This window comes from Sander vitreus, chromosome 9 (genome assembly GCF_031162955.1).
Source record: "Sander vitreus isolate 19-12246 chromosome 9, sanVit1, whole genome shotgun sequence".
In the NCBI taxonomy this organism is placed as follows: Eukaryota; Metazoa; Chordata; class Actinopteri; order Perciformes; family Percidae; genus Sander; species Sander vitreus.
In genome coordinates, this window is record NC_135863.1 from 13,702,683 (window position 1) to 13,721,272 (window position 18,590).

The 18,590-nt window shown below is 39.0% G+C and overlaps 2 protein-coding genes across 2 annotated transcripts in view; one reads left to right on the top strand and one right to left on the bottom strand.

The window, feature by feature from the left end:
* Positions 1 to 11,167, bottom strand: part of rnf13 (ring finger protein 13) — a 56,055-nt gene extending 44,888 nt beyond the window's left edge. The window contains exons 1-3 of the mRNA XM_078258810.1: positions 10,966 to 11,167; positions 5,987 to 6,140; positions 5,669 to 5,749 (exon numbers count right to left, since the gene is read on the bottom strand). Of these exons, the coding sequence (XP_078114936.1) occupies positions 5,669 to 5,749; positions 5,987 to 6,100 (195 nt within the window). The 5' untranslated portion in view covers positions 6,101 to 6,140; positions 10,966 to 11,167. The remainder of the gene's footprint in view (positions 1 to 5,668; positions 5,750 to 5,986; positions 6,141 to 10,965) is intronic.
* A 2,326-nt stretch (positions 11,168 to 13,493) lies between these two features.
* LOC144523947 (protein ANKUB1-like) lies at positions 13,494 to 18,525 on the top strand. The gene is made up of 5 exons (XM_078259920.1): positions 13,494 to 13,583; positions 13,895 to 14,035; positions 16,911 to 17,127; positions 17,399 to 17,513; positions 17,631 to 18,525. Exons 1-5 carry the CDS (start codon positions 13,494 to 13,496, stop codon positions 18,523 to 18,525), a joined length of 1,458 nt encoding a protein of 485 aa, XP_078116046.1.
* The last annotated feature ends 65 nt before the right edge of the window (positions 18,526 to 18,590 follow it).

Sequence of the window (18,590 nt, forward strand, 5' to 3'; positions counted from 1 at the left end):
GGAATTAATAACTGGCTCTAGCCTGAGGCTAGGAGATTAAAGCTCATGTGACTCCACACTCACATTCATCGATGTTCAGATTACCTACTGTAACCTGTTTATACCACTTCAACCCCCCCCCACCACACACACACCTTATGCATGACCACAACAGGAAGCAGGTGAAGCTACAGATCTTGTTTTCAGACAGCACTTTTGCACACAGAATTCTATAATAATAATTATATTACATATGTGGGGGGGGGGGGGGTTCTGGGTCACATTCTAGACTGGCTGAGGAAATGTGGGTGAGAAAAGAGAACAAAATATGCCTGAAACTCCAAGAGAACAGGAGACTGAGAGTAAAGCAGCTACTTAGACACAATGACTTGCTGTAAGTCTTATCACTGTAAACGTACAGCGAGTCATCTAGACACTGACAGGAATTATCTGCTGTGAAACATCTACGATTAGTTCATTACCATACATTTACCAGAACCAGGCACAAGACACATGATTCGTGCAGGTGCATTAAGTAACTCAGTAGTGCTTCATCCAAGGGGGTAAGCCTCTCCTCCCAACGCGTAGCTCCTATGGCGCAATTTTGATGCTAACAAGCACTCACCCTCCGTTAGCATTCCATTGACTGCCATTCATCTGAAGCGTTTCAAGACTTTATTTGTCCATTGTTTATTTCTAAAGAAACACAACAGTGTATAAAAGGCTCCATTACCTTGTACCTCACGTTATGGCTCCGTAGCAGGCGTTTTTGTAGAAATAGGTTAACGATTGTGTCATAACCACGCGACTTACTGTCGCATAGTAGAGGAATTACCGTACAGTACAGGAGAAGCTCACAGGCAGTTTCGACTTACATTAGCTGTTTAAGTTTAATTACTAATGTTAACTAGCATTTTAGTTAGCAATAATTACCCTGTGCCTATGTTATCTCCTTACATATACCTACGCTCTCCGTCTCTGCAAGATTCGGAATGATTGAGATTTCTCTTGGCACAGCTACCAGAAGACTTACAACTTTCAGACAGGTTGCTCACGTCACATTTACGTCGTCTCTCTCAGTTGGAGACTGCGCAGTAACGCTCATCCATCACCGGAAAAAAGCTTCTAACGGCCTTCACTGGTCTCCGTCCAGAACAACGGGATCGGTTGGTCCAGTTTATATACTGTCTATGGCACCATCTCCATGACCATTGATGAAACGAAAAAAAACCCCTCATCTTCCTTTCAGAGTCAACATTTCAGCACGTGTTGACACAGCAGATGTAAGCATGTTTGAGCAGAGAACTGGCTTGATTATTATATCATTTTATATTTTACCAAAAGGATAAACAATGTTTGTTATTACACGTTTTGCCTAGAGCAAAACAGAGGTAGTTCTTCACATGGAGTCCAGGGACCTTCAATATATTTCAATACATTTGAACATGGAAGTACATTCTCGACCTTGAGAACAGTATATGTTCGTAATCTGTGTTTTATTTCCCATCTTATTTTCTATTAATCATGGCATTTTATCCCCGTTTTTATGCTCATTCCATGTCCCTGTTCTATTTCCCTAACTGTAAAGCACATTGTGCTGCATTTCTTGTGTGAATGGTGCTCAATAGCTAGCTCAATCTGCGACAATAAACGACCCATGACTGCGGTGAAAAGCTAAAAAGAACAACTTGTAAATTGACCTTTAAATTGAGATTATTTTTGTTACAATTTAATTCACTTAAATGTAATCAGTAGGTTACACACAGACAGGCAGCCATTATCTCTCAGTCACATCTTCAGGCAACTTCGAGTCCTCAGTTCACCTAAACTGCATGTTTTTGAATTGTGGGAGGAAGCTGGAGCAAATGGAGCAAACAAGCAAAAATGTTTGATACATATAATTATCCACTCAAAGTTCGCAGCCTCCTCAGTGCAATGTTTCCATATTTTGTTCAATGTGTAATAGTCGAGGCGAGATGTAACATTGGGAGGGGAAGTGTTTCCTTTCACATTCTTTATACGCCCACAACTTCAATCAAATGTATCTAGATTTCAATTAGCGGAAATAACTGTAGATGTTTGTGCAAAATTTGTCAACTGATAGGAGGAAGTCTATTCTGCTGCCTTAGTAAACTAACAAAATAGGTCAGCCACTCAGAAATATGTTTTAGAAGTAGTGATAGTGTTGTAGAAGTCGATATTTTGTGATTTCTGGACAAGCACTAAGACAGAAACCAGGTACACGAAAAGGAAAACTTATGTTTTTATTTTTACATATTCTACAGGGCAAGTGTGTGCAATCAGAGACTTAACCACTGTTGCTGCTGCACAATCCAAACCACAAGCATTTCTTCTCAGACTAGAGATCAGTCTATAATTGTAGAAGTGAAAGTGGGCATATAAATGGAATAAAAACGAAAAGCCTGAAAGCCAAGTTGTGTGTCGAGAGTTTGCTGAGAAAAGGGAACACGACGATTTTAAGATGGGTATCGATTCTTGGCTATTCTTGTGACCAAGTTGTCATCAGTCGCCATTTGAAGTCAACAGTTTGATGTTGCCTAATTTATCACCAAACAATACTTCTTTACAGTGTCCATCCCATTCATTCAAATAGTGTAAAACCCTTTCGGTTTCCTTGAATCTAAAGGCACAGGGTGTAAAGTTTAATTTTAAACCGGAAAGTTTTGTTATGCTACATTTAAACTCCACCTTGATCTCCAAAATCAAACTACATACATCTGCATCTCAGATATTAAACAAAAAATAGTTTCACACTGTGGGTGTACACAGGCTTGCACAGGCCTTGCTTTGAGAACCTGAGGTGACTGAAAACAGTCCGGGCTGTGTAAGTGGAAACAGGGAGGGCTCTGTCTGAAGCCTCGTTTCCTGTGGGGAATCCTCCGAAGGGTAAACAGGCTCGTGCTGCCTTGTGATGCCAAAAGTTTCTCCAGGCATCATACATGTGCAGCGCTGCAAGGCCACAACATTTGAAGTGAATTTATCTTGTAATAATAATAAGGTCACCAAATTATTTCAATGTAGAGTGCGAGTTAACAAATAACAAAGACAACAAAAAGTTGTAAAATTGCCAGACATACTGAGGCGTTGCAGTTTTTCTTATGGCATGTGCATTCGTGAAACGATTACGCAAATAGTAGGTGGAGACACATTACATGCATGTTAAAATAGGTTAATTGCGTATTCCAATGATTTCCTAAAACTCAACACAATCTGTGAGGGTCAATTCTTATCGGAACAACAGGTGCAAATAGTGCTGGTATGTTTTAAAGGAGGTGGGTGGGGGTGAAATAAAAGTGATTTCACTTTTGTTCTATAGATATCATTGAACAATGGCATGAGGCAAAGAGTGAGTGCACTAAAAAATATCTGATGATATCTGCAGGGTATGCACTTCTGTGAATTTGTCACAGTGACCAGAAAGGTATTATCACTGTTTGACAAACACAGCAAAATCTTCAGCTTGTCCAGTAAGAAACATGGGAAGTTCTTCTCTACTCCTTCTTAACCTGTGATGTGGAGTGTTGAGTGCAGCTTTAAATCACAGCTGATACAACTGTCTGCCAAGCGCACTCAGACATGGGCAGGGGAGAGGAGGGTAACTTTACAATGGACAGACTGAGTTAAGCCCCCAGGAACTAGGGCAGCATGTCTGCATGGGACACACCCTCTCTGCCCCAGCTAGACGGCAGCTGTTGGCCCGCCTTCCCAAAAAGCCCAGTCTGCACCGATTGGTCAGCTTGCCCACTCTGTTGTGATTGGTCAACCGAATTCAAACAAGCCACTGGGCGGGCTGTGCTTGTGAAAAACTGGCCTAGCATTCTCAATCAGTGACATCACTAATTGAGGAATTTCAAACAGGAATGTGGGCAAGGCGTTTCAGGCAGTTGAGAAAAAGTGCTGTCTGTGTGAGAAAGAGCTCCACTTGGAGTGAAATCTATTACATACAAAAACAAGCATAATAGGGCCTCTTTAAGACAGAAAGCAGGTAACAGAGACACATTCATTTTTCAGATTTCATAAAACAGAAAAAAGATTAATGTGTTGAAACACACAGCGCAACAGGACTGTGTGCCATAACCCCTTCTGTTCGCCTGGTGACACATCATTCACAACAGCCTACCTAAAGCGAGGCCCATATCAACCAATATGGAAACATATACATGTAACACACTAGGGATGTCACAAAATGATTGATTTTTTTGTGTAAATGTATATGTATTGCTATAATTAACTTGAGTAAATAAATTAATTAATTAATTCTTGGAACCTCAAGTAACCTGTTGAAGTGTAAAGCGGCCATGCTCCCCTTAAAAGTGTGTTTTTTTTTTGGAATTCCAAAAGTGTAAAATGACAGAATTTTTCTCCAATTATCTCAGAAAATTTGATCAAATCTTAAAGTTTAAAAGAGAGGTGGCATTAACACTTCCATTGACTTTCTGTTTAGAATAGGCAGTCGCAAATGGAAATAGAAACACTCGAAGGGTGTGTTCATCTTAAGAGTGAGACCAATGCTACCATCGTCATTTTAAACAGGGCTTTGACTCCTAAAATAACCCATGGGATCATAACTCATGCGACAATGCCAAATGATGCTGTGGGACTGCCATGATGCTGTAATAATGCTAAATATAGCATCATTCAATTCAGATAAGTGGCAGTAATTATGATTTTGCAAACATACGGTACTTAACCTGCACATATAAACAAACAATCACAGAACAAGGCATGTCATATTTTGCCATCAGCTTGCTTCTGTGCCCTAAAAAGCCTTTGTACAACAACAACTGGGCTCTTGACTGTGGGAAACGCCACAAAGACCAGCTTAGATAGCAGACATGAATCATCCCTTCTGTTTGTGAGCTTTGTGGATCAAGCAGAGTGCAGGTTGCTGGGTGGGGGGTTGCAAACTGAACACATTTATTACAATCCTCAACACAGAGCAGTAGTGTTTGGAAGCAGTTACATGACATGTTATTAAACTTGGATGGAGCTTCATTTAAGTCCAATTAGAGTGTGATTTGAATGTTTTTTGCAGTAGTACTATACTACAGTCTGTGCTCCTCTGTCATTTGAAAGTGTAGCTGACTGTTGAAACACATATGACATTTGTATTGACTTGAAAACCATTTAGCATGTTTTTCAAAATTGACCCTGTTTTCTGCTGTGTTCACAAACATTAATGTAAATAAATCTTTAGCAGGCAGCATCCTGAAACATTAGTATTATCATAGTTAATTCCCATTGTTAGTCCATGTATTTAAATAATTAATTTGGGATTGATAGCAAGTTCCAAACAAGTCTTTTTAATCTTAATAGTGAAGCTAACACTTTTGTTTACTTCTGGATACAGGCTGCGTAGTTTTGAAGTTGTTAATAACACTTAATCACAAAAAGATCACGTACACGTTTTTGCATTTATATTGCATGTTTTCCTATTTTCCTGCAAATTCTAACGGTAAAAAAAAAAAGTTATGTTATTTGCTCACTTCCTGGTACATATATGATCTTTTCATCACACCAAAAATAGAGAGCCAGGAATATCTTTCTTTTTTTTCCCTCTTCTTTTTATTTTTTTTCCTGGTTAAACTTTAATTCAGTGAAGCTGTAAAGTGGTAACATGCTGGTTACTAGCTTGTCAGACAAACGCCTCTGAGCCTTGTGCACTCACCTTTAGTCCATTGCTGGGTAGCCGATAGCCAAACCGTGCAGGCAGGTCCTCAAAGTTCTCCGTTTTGTTGTCAAATGAGTACTGAAAGATGGAAAAAATTAAGCTTAATTACTTTTGATTCAATACATTTTATGGAGGCTGACGCAGCATCAAATAAAGCTTCATTAAGTGACTTTTGAGAATTAGGGGGCATAAAGACACAAAACACAGGCCTGAAATGTCTATCACGTTGCTATTGCTAATCTGGATTGGAGGTGTGTTTATATTATTGTTGTATGCTTCTTTGTATCGTCCTAGGTGCACTTAAGAGTTACTCACAGCTGCAATGTCGGCCTCCACGGGCAGCAGGTTGAGAAAAGCAAAGAGCTGAACAGTGAAGATGGTGTAAATCTGCGTGGCCGACAGCATCAGCATTCCCAGGGACAGCAGCATCTTGGTATCACGTTACAACCTCCAGCTGCTATACCACTCACTCATAAACAAACACACACACACACACACACACACAGACAAGTGACCTCGCACCCCTCTATACACCGTCTGTTGTCGTCACACCTAGAAAAGACACCAAGGATTATATGTGAAGCCTTCACTCACATTTACTGATAAAATAATGTTGAAATGTCTTGATTTAAATACATACATTTAAATTTAAAATGAATGCAGGTGTGATGTTGTCTTTGTGTCTGACTGTCATTGCTTGCATGTTAAGCATAAAACCATATCAAACTAGGGCTGGGCGATATGGAAAAAAAATCAAATATCACGATATTTTTTACCAAATACCTCGATATCGATACCACGACGATATTGTAGTGTTGACTATCGGTGCTTTCACAAATTATTTACACAATGAGATTTTTGATAAATAATCATCAGTAATGTGGATATAATGACTAAGTGGGTAAAGGCCAATAATAGAACAGTTACAACAGTCTGGTAAGTTCAGAAAATGACATCACTTTACTGTAATGCAGCCTTTAAAACCAGGAAAAGACAACACTTATGCCATATTACGATATTCAAAATCTAAGACGATATCTTGTCTCATATCACGATATCGATATAATATCGATATATTGCCCAGCTCTATATCAAACGATATTTGGCTCCTAACACAAATCCTAGCTATACTGTGATTGAGCTATCAGAGCGGTGGACTGTTTTCAGGTGTTTGGCTAGTGCCGATCGCTGCGTCAGTGCATTGTCCAAGCCTTGGCCTATTCCAATCCTGAGTCTGGTCTTTCAACTATCGGACTACACATGTGTACGCCCTGTGTGGAGGTTAATGTGAAGTGGAATTTAGTGGAATTTCCGCTTGCAGAACACACCACGGATCATACAGTACATCAATACTGAATTCAATCTTCTACAACAGTGTCAAAGCAGAGCTGATATTGTGGACAACAGCTTGAATATATCAAGTGTTAATGTTACCTCTCCCCACGCTTTCTTTTTTTACTGTTCTTATTTAATAAAGTTATACAGACCACCTAAGAAGTGCTAGAAAGCTATATTTTGTATTCTGGACTCAGAGCATTTATCTCTCTTGGATGGTGCTTCTCACTTGTCCTACTTTTTCATTTAAAGAAAATTCCCAAGAACAATGTACACTCTTTGGAGACCACAGAAGACGATAAGAGACCAAAGAAAAGCACTGAATTGTTTGCAACAATTGTCCCCTAAGTTTCCTTTACGCTAGTGTGGTTTAGTGTCAGGACTATCTTATTGTTGGTTCCTGTGAGGCTTCCTGTTTGCGTCTGTTATGTTTCTTAGCCAGCCAGTTGCCTAAATGATTGAAGTGAGCTTCAGGACTAATATCACATTGTAATGGGTATGACTTCAAGAAGAGCAGGGCAGTATGTAATCAGTTCAGCAGAAGCCAACAGCCAGGCTTTAGGCTGCATTCACATACACTCAGGCGGTTGTCAGGTGGTCCGGCAAATACATCTTTCCATTCATTTTGAGTGGGGGTAGTGCATTTAGGCTGTGGCACTAGCTTCCCTCCATCTCTTTTCTTTATCTCTTTCTCTGTGAAATGAAGCTGCCTTCAAGTGCAAACAAATGTTGAGATCTATATAAACAATCTGAGTTAAACAATACTTGTGAAATATAAAGTCTACTGCATTAGGGGGTCCAAGAACACAACATAACGTCACACAAATGGACCATTAAAGTGACACTCCCACCGCTGCGCAACCCTGCAGCAAATCGCCAGATCACTTTTTCTAGTGTTGGGCCCTTAGACCACTAAGCTGTGTTGTCAAGCTGCCATGTAGGGAAGTAGTGTTTGAGGATTACATGGTTTGTTGTGTACTTTTGAAGAAAACAAGGACTTTTTTTAATTGAATCAATACATGGATATATGGATTTGTAAAACGCCACCATTTGTATTTATTAGGGCTGTCAGCGTTAACGCGTTAATCGCGATGCGATTAAGGGCCGACGTGATGAGATTAATTTTTTTTAAATCGCATGCCGGCATTTATTATTTTATTTTACACTTCACTCGGCTTTGCGTCGTGCCTAACAGGCTACTATTTTGACCCTTTGCAGCACCGTTACTTATCATCAAGCTGCCACTTCCTCGTAACACATCCTGCTGCTGCAGGCTGCAGGCATGATGGAGAAAGACAGCAGCAATAACTCTGAATGGAGCTTTTTATTTTCCAAAACTCCCGGACGGCTTGTAGACAAGTCGAAAGCCATATGCACATTGTGTAAAGCCCAATTAAAATATCACCAAAGCATGTCAAGCTTGAGCTACCACCTACGGAGCTAAGCATATAGTTCAGTTAAAGTGATGCTACCCGATAGCATGCTACCCACTCAGGCAAAGCAGTATTTTGGAGAGTACTACTTGCCGACCTGTGGATGAAACCAAATCCAAAAAAATTACTACAGCTCTTGCGAAACGGGTGGCAACTAACTGCAGACCTGTCAGCATCGTAGAGGACTCAGGTTTTAAAGACGTACTACAGTTGGCATGTTCTGACCCGTCGCATTGCTGTCGAGGGGGACAGCAGCCCCACACACCGCCTGTATGACACAGAGAAAGCAGCCCAACTGGAACTGCTGCAAGGTGCTGCAAACGCTGTCTCATTAACCGGTGATCACTGGACGTCAGTGAGTTATCAACATTATTTAGGAGTTACTAAACACTATATTGACTCTGGTAAGGATAGGGAGTTTTAGTTCTTTAGTTAGGTACTTGGAGGAATTGTGCAATAATGACAGATTCACACATTTTTCTTTTGTTTACACAGTAAATAAATAATTACAAATCTTAAAATCAAGTTCATAAAGTAACTTTCTTTGCATTCATTTGATTCCCAATCAAGATACACTGGTAAAAATTGCTTTCGATTGTTAACATGTACTTAAAAACTGTTCTGAAATGCAAAATAATAGAATTTTAATCATGTGATAAAACACGTGATTAATCGCGATTAACTATAGAAATTCAGCGATTAATCGCAATTAAAAAAATGAATCGTTTGACAGCCCTAGTATTTATACATTGTATTGTAGTGTAGTAGTAATGCTTTGAACAGATTGGGGTCATACAAAAATACAGCTTTAGAACCTGTCCTAATTATTACTAAACCAACACTGCATCTAAGCATCTGGAATCACTAAATTGCTTCAACTCAAGTGTAGAAACTTGTTAAGATTCATTTTGGCAAAACCCTTTTAGACAAACGTCTTCCTTTTTAAAAAAAACAAAAAAAAACAGGTGCATCCTTGAAATGTATCCTTTAAGATCCTGACACACTGCTGCCTCAAACCTTTTTTGTAAATATCTTTTAGAAATACATAGTTCGAAATTAACTTCCCCCATTCAGATACTAGTTACCATATTAATAAAGAAATGACTCTACCAAAAATGAATAAGCCCACTGATATATATTTCAACGCCAGTTAAATACAAGCAATTCTAGATCTACTCATAAAAATCACACAACCTGCTTTATCTGTCCAATCTGCACAATTCACTTAAAAAGTACTAAGGTTGAATTCTAAGCCTTAATCACATCTGTGTAAAAAGGGACGGAGGCTTTGTTATGTAACTCTCCATCCATAATGTCCTACTAATGCTGCTGCTGAAATTCCCCCTTAAACAAGGTCTACATACTAAGCACCTCCAGTAAAGCATGCTGCTCTGTGAGGTCATAGCCTGATTTCCTCAGTGTGGAATGTGGTCTAGACCTACTCTACTGTAGAGTGTACCGCAATAACTTCTGTCATGATTTGACACTATAAATAAAATTGATTTGATTTTACCCATACAAAGATAACAACATGGACAAAAATAAAAATCATCATCATCCCAACATTCATAGATTACAAGTGTATCAAAATTCACAAGAAAATGTAATGTAACTCTTGGTCATTTGAAAATTGAGAGAAAAAAAATATTGAGGATTTTTTCTGTACATAAATTGTCCTAATGGGAATTTTTGTTTTTGGCAGAATTGGCTGAATCCAAACAAAACAGTCCTGCCCACAGCAATATTGCAATATTACAGGTAGAGCTGCATGATAACCTTTATCTCAAAATATTAGTTGACAAATCTCTATATTTTCTTAGAGTATACATCATCACATTGCCCAACCCTAATTTGCACGTCATAAACATGTTACCAAAAGGCAGGTACGGTTTAACCTGCAGGGTGCCAGCTAGGTTCATTCTCGATTAAAACAGTAGCTTACATCTGTGACTTAAATGTAAAATTCAACAAATTATTATTACATTAGATGCACAAACAATGTGGCAGGACAGCCAGAGACTTTACACTAAAACTGTCTCAGAGACAGAGGGTCCAAAGGGGAAGTAAAAGCAACATCACTCATGACAACTGTGAACAGATGATGACTAAACATCAAATGACAGCGATCAAACTTTATTAAGAAAAAAATCCTACGAGGTCGTAATGAAACGGCTACACTTACAAACCAGTGCGATTAAAGGATAAAATAGTTAATGAAAACATGCTGTTAACATTGACAACAACAATAACCCGGACTTTAAACTTTCAAACCCCAGATCTCAGCGACTAATGTTGGGTTACAGTTTCCACACCAAACAGTTTTTACAAATATGAGTCAGTAGCGTAAAAGTCAATTTCAGAGAGCTACAGTTCTTAAGCGTATATTTATACACTTAAATAAATCGGTGGTCTTGTGTGGACAGTCTTGGGTGTGCAGCTAACGTTAGCTACAAAAACAGAGCGTCCTGCACCCGCCTTAGCATGATGCTAACATAGGTAGCTAGCTGGCTTGTTTCGGGTGTTTACCTTTAGTTCTGTCTGGAGGTTAATCTTATCCAGGAATTTAGCTGCTGGCAGTGACATCGCTGTCCTTCGCTGTGCGTCGTGTCAAGGAACATATACAACAATGAAGAGTTTGGATGGACTTCATCCCGTTTGAACGGTGGGTCAGAGAATAAACGTTACAGTTTAATCCCCTCCGCTCCGCTTGTGGCCAACTTCCGCCACATTCAGCTTCTGATTGAACGAACCATCTGTGAATCATTCTATTACGGAAGTGACTCCAGACGTAAACATATCCACGTGATGGCACTACATCCGTGGATGGCAAATACAACCATTTATTGCCTTTAACAGTCGCATGAACTGCATGAAACGAGCACCTAGCCAATATTTACAGCTACATCAGTGCATTACGATATTAACTGGCAGCAGAATTGAATATTTAAAGAAACTATATATATTTTAAGCAGGAAAAGTATATGCTCTTTTTGCATCAGCACAACTGTTGTTAGTCACCCTCCCCCCTCAAAAACTAAAGTCTTGGAAACAGTTGACTCTCTAGCACCCTCTATAGTAAATAGGGTGTGTCTTCTATTTAGGAGATCCTTGTTTATGATCAGTGTTTATGGTTGCAGTCAAGAGGTGGAAAATAGCAACGTGTGTTCTAGTGTATTACAACTGTGGGGTTCTGCATGTAAATAGCAATAGTAGAATAAAGCTTTACATTCATAACATACAGTTACTAAAATCTGATATATATGTAGAAGTATGACCATAAGCATAAAAACTGTTACATCGTAAAATGGAACACTCTTCCTAATGAGTGCTTTTAATTTAATTTTCATTACATTTAAGCTGAAATTCATTTCACAAAGGATGAAAGAAACCTTCAAACATTGGCATAAATAACTACCTAAAAATAAGAAAAACTAGACTTGAAATTAAAATAATGAAAAACCAGACTTAAATAAAATAAATACATAAATAAAAAAGGAGCAAGTAAAGCAACCTGAAAGGCTTTCTTTTATTTCACTTAATGGATTATACAACATGTATCTACATTTCAAAAAAACAGAAATCATCACAACATGCAGGTCATGAACCTTGAAAAAACCGAGTCACTGTTTGCTCCAAGCCTAGACTCAACACAAAAACTTTGTGGACAGCTTCAGACTTTAATAAGGTCAAAATGCAAATTTGTCCCCTGTAAAACTTTCAAAGAACATTTCAAATTACTGTAATGTTCCTCCAACACAGTGTGAAACCAGTGGGTAGTCCTTTTGTTTTCAGAAAGCAGAGTGAAGAGCTGACGTCAGAGTGTGTTGGGGTTGTTTTCAACTCGCAGGTGTTTTCAACTGAGGGCTTGCATAAAACAGTTTATTGTATTGTAAGTTTTTGTTACAAAACTGCCATTATGATGTTACAAATTGCACCTGAGATTCATTTTCTAAGATTCTGATTCTTAAACCTTTTATCTTGTGATGGTTCTCTTTGCAAACATGCTCATGCAGGACAGTTGAGCAGGATAGAATAACAGATAAGATATGCCTGCTTCACACGGTAATGTAAGAACAGAATCAAGTAGCAGAAATACAATTATGATTCTGTATTCAGTTGTGAGTAATTACAACTTTTTGGTGTGGGTCAATTTACAACCTGCCCTGTATTGCTGTGTAATGTCTTCCTTGGATAATAAGTCTATAACTGCACCTGGACTTTGCATGTTGAGGGCTTATTGTTGTTGTAAAAACAGAAGCAGATCAGGTGTACAAAAGACATGAGACTAAATCAAACTCCAGTTTTGTGGCTCAATAACTGGCAATTGTCACATGCAACACAGCATTTCATTACATGTCTACAAATGCTTAGATATATTTCTTTTTCGTTTACAATTTACTCAATAGGCCTGTATAATTTTGTACTACTATTGGTTTTGTTTGTTTTTTCCTGTCTCTGTAAAGGCATTTGAGACTTATGTGATAAAGAGCTATATGAATTACTGAACTGCAAATTAACAAGTTCCTAAGTGCAAGTCAGAGAGAGAAAAATAAAAATAACCCTGCATATTATGTAATGTAATGTTTTTTTCAATACAGCCACCAACATATTTTCACCCCTTTTAATCTATTTTATCTGCCTTTCTTGCACTTCAACATGTTCCTATTTAACATTATTTGAATGGTATGCTTGTCAGTGGGGTGAGAAAATGTACCATCAAAGAAACCCTTTCAAAACTCAAATGGATAAAGTTTATAAGCTCCACATCACCAAGCCAAAAATTTATGTCAAGATTACTCAACTTCTGTCTCTGCATTTTAGAAACATCCTTTTTTTAAAGCAACTATTTAATGATTTGGAAAGCATTGTCTTTTTTTGACTTGTTAGATCCCATTTTGCACAGTAGCGTGCCTTTCCAAACCCTACCCACCCAACTCCTGCCCCCCTCCCTACAATGACTTTGCCTCTGACAAACTCACCACACACTCTCCTCTGTCTGACTAAACCTAGGCACCACAGAGTAGCAAAGTAGACAGAGGACGGATGTACCGGCCATGAGGGTCTTCATCTGCTTTGAGGGCTCCTGTGAGCCTTTTGAAGTCCCTCCAGATCAGACTGTGGGAGCCATGAAGCAGATGGTGAAGGTAATAAAAAACATGTATTGAATGCATTTTGAAAATGCCTGATTATTTGAACGAATTGCTGGATGGAAAAGAAACTTTTTTGGCACAATGTTGCTTGTAATGGTGAAATACTATGCATTGCAAGACTGTTATTAGTTTTCTTATATGTCAAGAAAAAGTCAAAATCTCTCCATCACAGGAGACATTTTTATTCAGCCCACACGGAAAAGGAAATGCAGCCCAGATGCTGAACGCGATCTATTAAGACATTTATTTTCTTGGTCAGTACTCTATCACGGCTCCATACATTTCCACTCTGTCCCTTTCTGTAGGATAACGTTCTGGTGCATCTCTCAGATGGCAGGCAGCAGCAGTACCTGGAGCTGAGCTACAGTGGTGCAGCGCTGCAGGACAGCTGGGCTCTGTGTGACGTGGGCATCACAAGTGGCAGTGCCATCCGATGCTTGATAAAGGTATTAAAAACATGAAAAAGGGTTTAGAGATGAGAGCTGTATTGGGATTTGAAGTTAATACAATCAGCTTACAATGATGCACATTGAGAGAGGATGCTGAAGTGAATCTATGCTTTAGTCCTAAACTTCATGGTCAAGGTTTCTTTATATGTCTCCCTTGGGAGAAATTTGTGTTGGACAAGGGCACGTTGCTGTATGGACAATACAGAAACAGAGACAAAACATCAAACAAAAAAACATTGTGGACAGTTAAACCACAGGCAAACACACCAAAACATAGACAATGTGTTAAACATCAATTCATGGACTGCTGCTTCTTAAAATACATACTAATTCTTCAAAGCGCATACACACTGCTCATCAATACAGACTGCTAAGGTACCGACCATATTCAGAAGCCTGTACAGATATGCTACTCGAATAAAAGAGCATTAATATAAAAGCAATTACATATATATATATATATATATATATATATATATATATATATATATATATATATATAAAGCATAAATATAAGAACCTATTGCTCAGATTCTTCATATATCAGTGCAATAAATAAATAAGTAAATAATCAGTTGTTGCAACTATGGTGTGTTTCCTGTGTTTCCTTTAATCCTCTATTATTTGCTCGTTAATAAGCTTAACTTAGCGAGGGAGGAATAAATGATTATAGCGATTATGTCTGCACAGTGGGACCCTGTACCTTCACCCTGAGTTCAACAAAACATAGTCATAGTGCAGTACATGAGAAGCGTCAGATAAAATGCTATTGTCCTGCCTGATAGTTGCCTTTTAAAAAAGATCCTGAGGGGAAGTGGGGCGGACATTCCCATGATCTTGCCTGCTGTCTTGACCAGATTGAGGATCTGAGTAGGGCTGGACGATTAATCGAAAATTGATCAACATCGCAATTCTGAAGCTGTTATCAACATATTTTTCCCATGACGATAATTTTAATAATTTTTTTAAAACTAAAAACAGAAAAGACATTTTCATTTTAAGCAATGTGTGCTTTCATTTCAATTTTTATACATTTTCAATAAATAGCCATAACAGTTCCTGCTTTGTGTGTTTCTTTCAATTATTTTAAAATAATAAAAAGAAGCACTTTTGAATTAGAAAAAATATCTCACCTTCAATATGTGAGCCTATTTAAAGTACAAACCTTGCCAATGAACTATGACGACAAAAAAAGAATTACAAAAAAATGAAATTATCGTTCATTTATCGATATTGAGGTAAAATGTAAAAGATTTGCATGATATTTTTACTGACTCCAAACAGTCTTAGTTTTCGTAGGAAATGGAGGTGCTGATGGATTCTGGCACATCTGCTTCCCACCTGTGTCTGCCAGCTGAGGTCATTGTCCATATGCACCTCACATAAACAGATGATTACAGTGCGGTGTTGGGCATTAAAAAATATTTTATTTGCAGAAAAAACAAGACTTTTGTATGGGAAAAATGGGCTAACCTGTTACATCAACTTTAAAATCAGTTCAAATATTAAATAAGTTCAAACAATGTTGCCTCTCTTACTTTCTAACTTACTGCAGACTCAGTTCTTTTTTGTGAGATTCTAACCCCAAAGAAAATTATTTGCCTTTATCAATTTCCAAGGAGATCAGAGGTCACATATACAACTTCTACATCTTGAAGCATTTGGTGCCTTGCTCAACAACACTTCAGTAGGGTTTATGCTTCCTGTCACTGGACCTATATATGTTGAGGGATCTGCAGTCCCCTCGCTTACTATCACAGACATTTCACTTCAAAAACACATTATTCTTAATCTTTTCACTTTAGGGTTGATACAAATTAGTATCTTACTGCATACATATTCATTATATTCATTATTTAGGATTACTTCTCATCAAAGACATCCTTCTTACAGTGAGGGAATTTTATATCAGACTGGTGCACTAATATGGAACAAGATGTCCCATGTGAACTGCAGCTTGGAGAGAAATTAGTTTATGGCTGCCTGAGATCTTTAGTTTGTCCCCATTAGTCAGTTTTAAGATTAATTTTTTGGGGCATTTTTAGGCCTTTATTTTCACAGGACAGATGAAGACATGAAAGTGAAGAGGGGGGGGTAATGACATGCAGCAAAGGGCCGCAGGTCGGAGTCAAACCCGCGGCCGCTGCATTGAGGAGTAAACCTCTATATATGTGCGCCTGCTCTACCAACTGAGCTAACCCCCCCCCCCCCATTAGTCAGTTTTTAGTATTTGGACACATTCCAGGCTCAGCCCCTGGCAACCTTGTGTAAAAGGTTGTGTAAAAACTGTGGTAAGCATGTGTGTGTCCCTTTGTCATCGTCTTCTTATACAAATAGTTGTTTTCTACTGGCATTGCAGTGTTTTGATCTAATTTCACTCCCTAGTCTTGTGTATGTCTTGGTCTGGGATACATTTTTTGCCCACTTTAATGGGTCACCCCAGGTCCTCAAATGTGTACCTATTCAGTCAAAATCCTTTGCATGCAAGATGGCAAATCATGTAGAGAGCTTTTGCAAAAAGCATTCCAGGTTCTGAGTTTCAGACAATTCAGTACATACTGCATATTTCAATATTTTCAATAATATAAGGTGGCACTTAATTCCATGTGATTGTAATGTCAACCACAGAGTGGCGGCAAACCCCTATATATACAAATAAAAAATATAAATAGTGAAAGGCATTGAATCAATACAATACAATTTAATCAACAAAAAAGTGAAAATTTGAAATGGCCTCATGTACTGCTGACTTATAATTTACATTTTAAAGTTTGAGCTGATGATAGAGGTTTTTCTTTTAGATAAGTTTCATCTTGTGACTTTAGTTAATCTTTGTCTAATTAACTGCAGAGCCATTATAATTATCTTTCAGAGTGAACAAAGGCCTGTGATGCGTGTGTTCAATGCTGTGACAGGAGAAACCTTACCAATTATGGGAAGTGAAGCTCTCCTGCATATGTCCGTTGCTAGAATGAAAACTGTGGTGTCCATGCAAACTGGCCTCCCTGTCAGCACCTTCAGACTGAGCACACCTGCTGGTGTGCAGCTCTATGACTGCAACCAACTGCAAGACTATGCCATTGAAGTGGGTATGGCCTGCTTTTGTTTATGTAGTTGATATACAGTATGTAACTTCATAGTGAATGCTGAGTAGCTCATTATTTAAAAAAAAAAAAAAGTGAATAGTCTAATAACATTTTAATTGATTCAGTTAGATATAATGCACATTTACATTGTGTAATGTATGCAGCATCCAATCTGTGCTGGTATGAACTGGTATGAACTGGGTTTGAGAGATGTGTTGCACGTTCCAATGATCCAAAGATTCTTAGTTTTCTGTCCTCCCGTTTTTAAACAAAGGCACTACTCTCCGTTTGGACACATGGGATGGGTGGGTGGAGTTCCTCCAGGGTTGCCTCCTGGGCCACAGAATGACAGTCCAGAGCCACCTATCGGAGAAGAAGCTGGTAATGAGGTCAGAAATTCTCTACATTAATAAAAGTGTGACAGAACCATTGTTGCAGCTTATACATAATGAGTCAGGGTGCAATCTTACACACAAAAGTGAATCTTTCTTGTCCTGCTTTTCCAGGTTTCAGCTGCAGGTAGCACTCTACATCGCTGCCTCTTTAGGCCACCTGGATCTGGCAGGCTGGCTGCTGGAGAGGGGTATGCATGCTGAGAAACCTGTGGGAGTCCATCCATACCGCCAGTGGTGCCACCAAACCGCTCACAGAGACACCGGAAAGTGTCCCATCCACATAGCTGTAGAGAGCAACCAGCTCCTCATCCTCAAACTCTTCATCACTAAGAACCTGTTGACCTTGGCTTGTCGGGACCCTGGAGGTCGGGACCCTTTGAAAGTTGCAATTCAGCGTGGTCACAGGGATTGTGTCCGCTACTTAGCCAACAAGCTGTACTCAGTAGTATCCCTGTCAAACATGTCCCTGCCCATGCGTATCTACCTCCAGATAAAACGTTGGGTGAGTTTGGGGCAGAATAGTGCAGCCTCCAATCGATGCCAGTACACCAATGCTGTCTTCACACCCAAAGTGGGGGATACATTGCTGGTGGATGGTTTCAACAAGACAAACATGTCTTCCAAATCCAGGAAAGCTGTGACCAAACCAAGCAGAGAGCTCAAGGCCAAAGCTTTGCAGCCCTTACCTCCCATCAGCAATTTACTTTCAGTATCACACCTCCCCAGCCTGCAGTCTGGGAACCCTGGTAACTTTAAAGAGATGCAGAAAAAGCAGAGACAATATGTGAAAAGTAGAGAGGATGGCCTATTGGATAAAATCAGTAAAGATGACAGCAGCTTAAGCAAGTTTATACTCCCGCCAATCACCAGAGAAAGCATTCTGAGGCCAAATTCTTCCCATATTCTGACGGCGTCTCTGGAGCCCTTCTCTCACCACTGTGGCCGAACACCAAGAGAAAATGCCATATACTGCTTGACTATAGCCAGGTCTCTATCCTTTGTATGATACTCTATGTTCATGTGCAATAAAAACACACTGTGATGGGTCTTATTAATGCCATCTTAATTTAG